The sequence below is a fragment of the Mirounga angustirostris genome, unplaced genomic scaffold (assembly GCF_029215605.1).
Source record: "Mirounga angustirostris isolate CCGP_5_RB_7025 unplaced genomic scaffold, mMirAng1.0.hap1 SCAF_3, whole genome shotgun sequence".
In the NCBI taxonomy this organism is placed as follows: Eukaryota; Metazoa; Chordata; class Mammalia; order Carnivora; family Phocidae; genus Mirounga; species Mirounga angustirostris.
The window spans coordinates 176,828,598-176,837,910 of NW_026991711.1; the positions used below are offsets into that span (position 1 = coordinate 176,828,598).

General features: G+C 53.3%; 1 protein-coding gene across 2 annotated transcripts in view; it reads left to right on the top strand.

Moving 5' to 3' along the window:
- TTLL4 (tubulin tyrosine ligase like 4) overlaps positions 1 to 9,313 on the top strand; it is a 40,772-nt gene that overhangs the window by 25,732 nt on the left and 5,727 nt on the right. For both annotated transcript variants that reach the window (XM_064587049.1, XM_045867978.3), the window contains 14 exons: positions 218 to 339; positions 745 to 855; positions 1,210 to 1,286; positions 1,986 to 2,177; positions 2,284 to 2,366; positions 2,583 to 2,711; positions 4,138 to 4,260; positions 4,771 to 4,869; positions 5,173 to 5,307; positions 5,945 to 6,082; positions 7,455 to 7,557; positions 8,183 to 8,393; positions 8,537 to 8,607; positions 9,222 to 9,307. In XM_064587049.1, coding sequence (XP_064443119.1) covers positions 218 to 339; positions 745 to 855; positions 1,210 to 1,286; positions 1,986 to 2,177; positions 2,284 to 2,366; positions 2,583 to 2,711; positions 4,138 to 4,260; positions 4,771 to 4,869; positions 5,173 to 5,307; positions 5,945 to 6,082; positions 7,455 to 7,557; positions 8,183 to 8,393; positions 8,537 to 8,607; positions 9,222 to 9,307 — 1,680 coding nt within the window. The remainder of the gene's footprint in view (positions 1 to 217; positions 340 to 744; positions 856 to 1,209; positions 1,287 to 1,985; positions 2,178 to 2,283; positions 2,367 to 2,582; positions 2,712 to 4,137; positions 4,261 to 4,770; positions 4,870 to 5,172; positions 5,308 to 5,944; positions 6,083 to 7,454; positions 7,558 to 8,182; positions 8,394 to 8,536; positions 8,608 to 9,221; positions 9,308 to 9,313) is intronic.

Here is a 9,313-nt window from a genome sequence, read left to right on the forward strand (position 1 = left end):
ATCACAGAAGGAAGTATTGGAAAGTCTGGTCTTTAGGTGACATGTAACGGTGCTGGCCCTGGCACAGGATGGATTCCTGTTTGCAAAATAATGACTGAGTACTTGTCTTTGTAGAATCACAATGTAGAAGACCGCACCCTGAAAGAAATGACGGAGTAACAGCACTTCAGGGCTGTGGCCTCCCCTTTCTCTACCACACGTCTGTTTTGCATCCTAGGAGCTGTGCGGAGATTCTGACCAAACCCCTCTCCACTGAGAAAATTGTCCGGCCAGCCCTCATCTACAGCCTCTTTCCCAACGTGCCCCCTACCATCTATTTTGGCACCCGGGATGAGAGAGGTAAACCCGGCCAAGTGTCTAAGCCCAGAAGTGCCCCCAGGAGAAGGATGCTAGCGAAGTTGGGAGGAGGTGGCAGTAGGGTGCAAGGGGCTTTCCAGAATGGCCTGTCTGGTGCTTTGTTCCCCGCCTGGTTCCCCAGTCTGATATGGGGAACTTTTCCGTGTCTGTCCCTGAGCTGACCCTTGTCAGCCCCATAACCTAACCTCGTTTCTTCTCCCTTCCAACCTCCCTCCTGTCCGTGTTCCTCAACCCGCCATTTTTCCCACCAAGGGTGCTCCTTTGAAACTCTGGCCTAGAACACTCCTTAGTGACTTGTCTCCCTCATGAGGTTGAGCACCTGTGCCGCCTTTCCCCTTCTAACGCTGACTCTCCTGCTCTTCTCCACCCCCCATCCCCTTTCCCCAGTGGAGAAACTTCCCTGGGAGCAGAGGAAGCTGCTCCGGTGGAAGATGAGCACAGTGACCCCCAACATTGTCAAGCAGACCATTGGACGGTCCCACTTCAAAATCAGCAAGAGTGAGTCACCTGCCTTACTGCGAGCCTGTCCTCTGCCCCGACAGATGGGCTCTGGGCGGGAGGAGGGCCCTAGGTCCCTCCTGCTCTGCGGGGACCCTGACCTGGAGTTTCCACCTCCTAGGAAGACATGGCTCTGAAGTCCATCTGGGCTGGAGCCTGGTCCTCAGAGTTAGAAGACAGCCATTGTTCTCTTCCTGACCCCAGGGTCTCATGTAGGACAGCTCCATGGCGACTCTTAGAAAACTGGGTCTGGGAGCTGTGCCCAGGCCTGGTGGTATTTCTGGGGCCTCTGAGCCTCTCTGTCCCAAGGACTGAGCTGCTAGCAGGACTGACTCCCTGATGTGCCTTCTGTAGGAAATGATGACTGGCTGGGCTGCTGGGGTCACCACATGAAGTCTCCTAGTTTCCGATCCATTCGGGAGCATCAGAAGGTAGGGGTCCTTTCTGGCGAGCCCTTCCCCTGGACTTCGGACCAGGCAGGAGGAGGTTGGTGTGGGCAGGGGGGCAAGAGGAGGATGACCGCGGAGAAGCCAGGAACGTGCACAGAGGAGCAGAGGCGGTCCCGGAGGAGGGGGCAGCGGGGCCCTGGCGGGTCACGTACGTCTAGTGGCGCAGCTGCCGCCTCCCAAAGACACTTTCTCCTCTGGTGTGTCATGAGATGTGGCATGTGTTCCCATGACTCATATCTCTCCTGTGACCATTGTGCATTGCCTCTGGTCCTCCAAGCTGGATATGCACAAAGAGGACCCTGGTCTCATGTTGCGACAAAGGAGTCCCTTGCCCCCAGACCTCATGAAGGCCAGGTGCTTTCCTGTCTTTGCCCTACAGACTGTCACGGCAAAAGACACTTAAGGGGAATATCATGTCTGACTTAATCATGGTTCTCTGGCTATTCATGAGCTATCAACTCCTCGGGGGCACTACATTTTGGTGTTTTTTTGTTTGTGTTTTAATCATCTTTTGGTGAGTGCTCCGCAAGGGAGTACTTACCATCAGATGGTGATGGTAAAGATGGATCAAGAGCTCAGAGTGTCGCTAAGGAAGTTGGAAGGGCACCAGTGAGCCTTGCTGTCTTCCTCCTGGCCTCACCTGGGCCCTCTCCGTGCTCTCACCCTTTGTCCCTTCTGTAGCTAAACCACTTCCCAGGTTCCTTCCAGATTGGGCGAAAGGACCGACTATGGCGGAACCTGTCTCGCATGCAGAGCCGCTTTGGCAAGAAGGAGTTCAGCTTCTTCCCCCAGTCCTTCATCCTGCCCCAGGACGCCAAGCTCCTGCGCAAAGCCTGGGACAGCAGCAGCCGGCAGAAGTGGATTGTTAAACCAGTGGGTGGATTGCAGCGGGCGGCGGGCGGCGGGCTGTGGTCTGAGAGTGTGGATGATGGCGTACTGGGCCGGCAGCAAAGCTCATCTCCTTCCACTTGACTTCTAGCCAGCGTCAGCCCGAGGCATTGGCATCCAGGTCATTCACAAGTGGAGTCAGCTCCCCAAGCGAAGGCCCCTCCTGGTACAGAGGTGAGCCCGTCTCCAGCTCACATCCCACTCCTCATTCTCCCATCTCCTCAGCCTGGAGGTTCCCTTTTTATAGTGAGTGTTCTTCTGCCCTTTGTCCTCCCAGCCATCGACCTCCGTCAGCCAACGGTTTTAAGGTCTTTGCCTTGGGGACTGTTGACTGGCTTTTGCTGTTTTACCCACCGGTCCTGTCCCTAAAGCTGGCCCTTCCCTATTTAGGTATCTACACAAACCCTACCTCATCAGCGGCAGCAAGTTCGATCTGCGAATCTATGTTTACGTCACCTCCTACGATCCTCTGCGGATTTACCTCTTTTCAGATGGACTCGTCCGCTTTGCCAGTTGCAAGTACGTGGTCGCTGAGGCCTCACCCTGACAGCTCTGGGGATTTGTTTTCCTGAGAACGAGGGAAACTGGAGGATGCCAAGCAGAAAAACAACACGTTGTGGTAGTTTTTGTTGGCAAAGGAGAAGGAGGGGTATATCTGGAAAACCCAATCTTCCTTTCCTCTTGTGTGTCTCCTATTACATAGAACACTTCACTTCCGCCACTTCTGGTCACCAAATGCGTGGGGCTTTTCTCCACAGGAAGCAGTTCTCTACAACACCAGCTGGGTATCCTGCATTTTAACTCCGCTTCTGACACTAGCAACGCGCCCCCCTCCCACCCGCCCACCAGGGTCCGAGCTCCCAGCTTGGGGCTCCATCTCACGAGGTTGCCCCTTCCTCCTGCTTCAGACGCCTGTCACCAACCCGGGTGCCCCCTGTGCTTCTCATTGGTCAGCTAGAAGTCAGAGGTTCCTGGGACCCCCTTCTCAGCTTCCATTAATTTGCCAGAGCAGCTCATCATAAAAGGAGATGGTAAAGTTCGGTTACAGGCTATCATCCAGATAGAAGAGACAAGGTGGGGTGTCAGAGGAGCTAAGGCACAGGACAGCGTGTATGGCAAAGGGCACAGTGCTCCCCTGCCCTCTCTGGGCACCACTCTCCGAGCACGTGCCACAGGCTCACCCACCCAGAACACGCACCCTGTAATTTTGGGGTTTTATGGAGGCTTCATCACATAGGCATGATTGATCGTTAATTCTGTTTTTAGCCTTTCTCCCTCTTAAGAGGGGGGCGCGGCCAAAAATTCCAAGCTTCTAACCATGGCTTGGTTTGTCTAGTGATCAGACCCTATCCAGGAGCCCACCCAAAGTCACCTCATTAGAACACAAGACACTCCTATCACCAGGAAATTACAAGGGTTTCAGGAGTTGGGGTCAAAGACCAAATATTAGTCAAAAGATGCTCTTATAGTGCTCTTATCACTGAAGAATTTATACGGGATTTAGGAACTCTGTGCCAGGAACCAGGGGCAGAGACACACATGTAAGTTTCTTATTATAAATCGCATTGTCACATGGGGAAGAGGAAATGAGAAGGTTCTCGACCTCACTGAATGTGGGGTGGGTCTTTCTGCAGGACTGAGGTGGGATGAAGGAGATGAGTCCCACATATCTTGCCCTACGCTTCTCTTCCACCTGGCTGTTCATCTGTATCCTTTGTCGTCTCCTTTTATAAGGAACGAGTAAACAGAAGTAAACTGGTTTCCTGAGTTTTGTGAGCGGCTCATGATAATGGAGCTGTGGTATTCTAGAAACCTTACCAATAGACATACTTATCAGACTCTTGTGCATCTGAAAAGATCTGTCTGTCCTTTACTGCCTCGGGATTTGGGGAAATGTCCACCTGCCGTCTCCCTGTCTTACCTCTGCCTTTCTCCTCACTTCCAGGTATTCCCCTTCCATGAAGAGCCTTGGCAACAAGTTCATGCACCTGACCAACTACAGTGTCAATAAAAAGAATGCCGAGTACCAGGCCAATGCCGATGAAACGGCCTGCCAGGGCCACAAATGGTACCCAGGCGGCGTCCCCGTCACGCAGAGGCCTAGGGGAACATAGGGTTCTGGGCTTTGGGGAGGTTCAGGGGCATGGGTCAGTGGAGGATTGATGTAAAACCCAAAGGTTATGTAAACACTGGGCAATTCAGAACTGGTCTGTTTCCATCCAAGCTCCTCTCTTTCTTTTTTTTTTTTTTTAAGATTATTTATTTATTTATTTGAGAGAGAGAGCACATGAGAGGGGGGAGGGTCAGAGGGAGAAGCAGACTCCCTGCCGAGCAGGGAGCCCGATGCGGGACTCGATCCAGGGACTCCGGGATCATGACCTGAGCCGAAGGCAGTCGCTTAACCAACTGAGCCACCCAGGCGCCCAAGCTCCTCTCTTTCTTAATTGAAAACCTCAAAAGAAGAGACATGGAGAGAACGCCTTTGGACCTCTTACTCCCTTTTCTTTTCTCTTTTCTTCATCACCCATTCATAGAATATAACCCCAGACACTCCCTCCCCCTCCCCCCTGCTTTGCAGGGCACTGAAGGCTTTATGGAACTACCTGAGCCAGAAGGGAGTCAATAGTGATGCCATCTGGGAGAAGATAAAGGATGTTGTTGTCAAAACCATCATCTCGTGAGTCACACTACCACCCTGGGTGTGGGGCCTGCCACTGCACCCCTTGGCTCATGGGCCTCCACACGGCTGCGCCCCAGACGCCGACCACGCTGTCTTTCAGTTTCTGAGGACAGGGAATAGGAAGGAGTGGATGGAATTCTGCTCTTTTACTGAACTTCCTCTCCAGAAGCTGGCTCCAGATCGGAGGCATCTCTTGGGAGCTGCTTTTCCTGGGGTGCTTCTGTTCTCCCATCTCTGGGCAGTGTAGGTAGGGCTCTCCGGGAGGAGCTGGGCTGAAGACTTGGCCTTCCCCGTGACCAGGTCCGAACCCTATGTGACCAGCCTGCTGAAGATGTACGTGCGGCGGCCGTACAGCTGCCACGAGCTCTTCGGTTTTGACATCATGCTGGATGAGAACCTCAAGCCCTGGGTCCTGGAGGTCAACATCTCCCCGAGGTAGGTGCAGTTCTCAGGGCGCTCAGAGTACAACCCTGCCTGTATCCTCACGGTCCTCTTTCCAGTCTGGCCTCGCTGACTTTGGGAAGACCTTTCCTGCGCTAGAATTTGTGTTTTCCCTTTGTGATCTGTTTTTCGCTCCTTCGCTCATTCTTGGCCATGATCTCAAGCTTCTTTTGAGGATGGAGAGAGATTGTTAAAAGTTGCTCTTTCCAGGGGCGCCTGAGTGGCTTAGTTGTTGAGTGTCTGCCTTTGGCTCAGGTCATGATCCCAGGGTCCTGGGATTGAGTCCCACATCGGGCTCCCTGCTCCACGGGAAGCCTGCTTCTCCCTCTCCCACTCCCTCTGCTTGTGTTCCCTCTCTCGCTGTGTCTCTCTCTGTCAAAGAAATAAATAAAATCTTAAAAAAAAAAAAAAGTTGCTCTTTCCAGCTTGATCCCTACCACATGCTTTTCCCCTAGCAAACAAAGGTCGTAGTCAGGAACCAACCCTAGTGAGGTTATTCACTCTCTGGGGGGCAAGAAGTCCCCCACGGTGGTGCTCAGGAGTCGGGAAGGCAGGGTACACACAGGGCTAGCACTGACTCGGGCGTATAGCCGGAAACCGCTTTACTACTCCTTGTACCCTTTCTCCGAAGCCTCCACTCCAACTCTCCACTGGACATCAGCATCAAAGGCCAGATGATCCGGGACCTTCTGAACCTGGCAGGCTTTGTTCTGCCCAACGCAGAGGATGTCGTGTCCAGCTCCAGCAGCTCCGGCAGCTCCAGCGCCAGGTCGGCCGGCAGCATGAGCAGCCCCATGGGGACTGTGGGAAGGAAGGGTGCCCGGGCGCCCCCTCCTGCTGGGTCTCCCGTGCTGCACAGTCTGCTCCCACAGTCTTCCCGCACACCTCTTCCCACATCAGTGCCCCTTAAAAGCATTGCTGGTTATATTGTTCCCAGCTCAGGAATCTCCACAGGGCCTGGGGAATCAGCTTTTAACTCCTCGCAGGGACATTCGGGGCCCCAGCCTCCTTTCCCCAGGCGCCCCTCCCTCTACTCCTCTTCCTGGCTCCTGTGCTCTGACAAAACAGTCACTCCTAGAACCTCAGAGTTGGAAGGATCAGCGAATCGAGTCTCCTCTCTGAAATGTGTGTGGCTTCTCACTGTCCCTCCATAGTGTCCCCTCCTCTGCTCATGGGGTTGCTTCCTCATGACATTGCCCTCAGTCAGACCTCCCTGTTGGGACCTCACCCACCCATGGGAGCCTAGCTGAGGGCATCATCTTCATGAAGCCAGCTCCACGTGGGCTCTCTCCACCACAGCCCGAACCTCTTGGAAGCACTCTTGAGGGAAGGGAGCTAATATTTAGTTGGGACCTGCTGTGTGTAAGGAGAAGCCTGTAACTTATCTCCACCACAACCCCATAAGGTTGGTATTAGTATCCTCAGTTGACAGATGAGGAGACGAAATCACTGGGATTAGGCAGCACACCCATGGTTATTCAGCTACAAAGTGGTAGAGCTGGGATTCCAATCCTGATTTTCTGGGAACAACACTTGCTTTCCCCACCATGCCTCGTAGACTCCGGTGTGGCTCTGTGCTGTGGCTGTCACTTGACCCCTGCCATCCTGTGAGCTCTGTGGAGGCCATCTTCGTGTCTGTCAGCAGTAGTTGTAGTGATGTGGATGAGGAAACTGGGCAGGGAGTCCTGTAGTGTGCCCAGCGTCGCGCAGCCAGTGCTGAGCTGGGTATTTAGGAGGTGTCCACCAAATTCAACTAAACTGACCTACACAGCGATTATTCCAGAGTCCTCTTTTTTTACCACTGGCATGCAACCCAGAGAGCGTGCCTTGTACTCTTCTAGTTATTCCGTGGTACTTGATCTTTGATGCTCAGACAGGCTACTTGAGTAGGTACACTGCAGTCTCATCTACTTGAGTAACAAATATCTGTTCAAACTTCTTTGTCTTCTCTTGAGAAGGGGATGACTCCCTCCAACAAACCACTTAACCTTGGTGCCCCAGTGAGTCCCCTGACCCCAACCAAGAGTTGTCTTCCTCCTCCAGCTAAGCTAAGGGTCCTGAGATGGACCCCCTCTCCACATGTCCTCAGGATGTGAAGCTGCTGACCTTACACTTCGCTTTTTTTCCATCCCCTGTGTTAGCCTGCCCAGCTCCCCCAGGGATAAATGTCGAACGGCCCCAGAGCATTTCACTGCACAGAAGATGAAGAAAGCCTATTATCTGACCCAGAAAATTCCTGATCAGGTAGGAGATTACCCTCCACCCCCAAGTGCCAACAGAAAGTTTCCCTGGTGAAACATTTAGGAGCCCAAGGCAAGCAGTTTTCCCTCTCTCTAACCCAGCTCCGGGGTCCCTTGGTGTGCAGGGATCTGCTGGCATATGTGTGGTTCCAGGGGAGAGTTGATGGCCTTTATCACGTGGCCAACCACAGCTCTTAGCCAAATGCTGTACTAGCCATCCCCTGTTGTCAGAGCCGTAGACCCTTTGGGTTTCTTTCTTGAGGTGCAGTGAGCCCCGGGGAGGCTTGATGTCTTCTTGGAGCAGATGAGAGTAGCAAACCGAAGGCGGCTGCCAGATCTCAGTTGCTAGATTCTGGTCTTGACTCCATCCAGCCAACCTTTTAAAACCTCTGTGCTCCAGGGGCTCCCCCACCCAGACCAAGAGTATCTTCTCCAGACAGCAAAGGTCAGTAGGCTTGGGAACAGACAAGGTCCTGAGCTGACCCACTAGTCAGCCTTGGTGTTCCCTTGGGAGTCCTGGAGCCCTAGGACCTCAGAGCTGTGCTCACCGTCCCCCAGCTTTTTGATCCTCTGCCTCCAGCTCACACCCTCTTGTCACACTCTCTTCCTCTCCATTCCTTGGGCCTTAGGACTTCTATGCATCTGTGCTGGATGTCCTGACGCCAGATGACGTTCGGATTCTGGTTGAGATGGAGGATGAGTTTTCTCGCCGTGGTCAATTTGAACGAATTTTTCCTTCCCGAATCTCCTCTCGCTATCTCCGCTTTTTTGAGCAGCCACGATATTTCAACATTCTCACCACCCAATGGGAACAGAAGTACCATGGCAACAAGCTCAAAGGTGATGTGTCCTCCTTGTCCACAGGAGGCCATGTTTAATGAGTGATTAAATCCTAGTAGACCAAGAAATGGGCCTCCCTGACAAGGAGAATTGACCAGTTGATTCCACCCTCTTATGTCCCACCCCTGCTAATCTTGTCCTAGGAGTAGATCTGCTTCGGAGTTGGTGCTACAAAGGGTTCCACACAGGAGCCATCTCTGATTCTGCTCCAGTGGTGAGTGACGCCATTGCGGGGGAGGGGGCAACTCCAGTCAGCACCCTCAGTCCTCCACCTTAAGAGTGCAGCATGGATTGGATGTAGGTTCAGACCCTCTCACTTCTCCCCTAGGCCCTGCCTCTGTGTCTCCTGACCCTTCCCTTTCACTGGAATAGTGGCCTCCAGGATTCCCTGGCTGCCTTTCTTTCAAGGGTCAAAGAGTGCTTTGTCGCCTCAACTTCTTTTTTTTAAAGATTTTATTTATTTATTTGACAGAGAGAGACACAGCGAGAGAGGGAACACAAGCAGGGGGAGGGGGAGAGGGAGAAGCTGGGTTCCCGCGGAGCGGGGAGCCCAATGCGGGGCTCCATCCCAGGACCCTGGGATCATGACCTGAGCCGAAGGCAGACGCTCAATGACTGAGCCACCCAGGCGCCCCTGTAGCCTCAACTTCTTGTCTGAATCTGGAGAAAACAGATTTTTGTCCCAGATGGGCCCATGCCTGAAGGATAGGGAAGAGGAGAGCCCCATGATCACTCAGAGGTAGAGCCGGGAGAGAGTTCCAGGAGCCTAAAGACTCCCGCCTGACTTCTGCCTAGCCCTTTTGGCCTCACGGCTTCCTTTGTTTTTAGTGGTCTCTCCCGACATCACTTCTGACCGTCCCAAAGGGGGATGTGGCCCTCAGTGCTCTCTCCAAATCAGAGACTGGCAAGCTGGGGTGAGT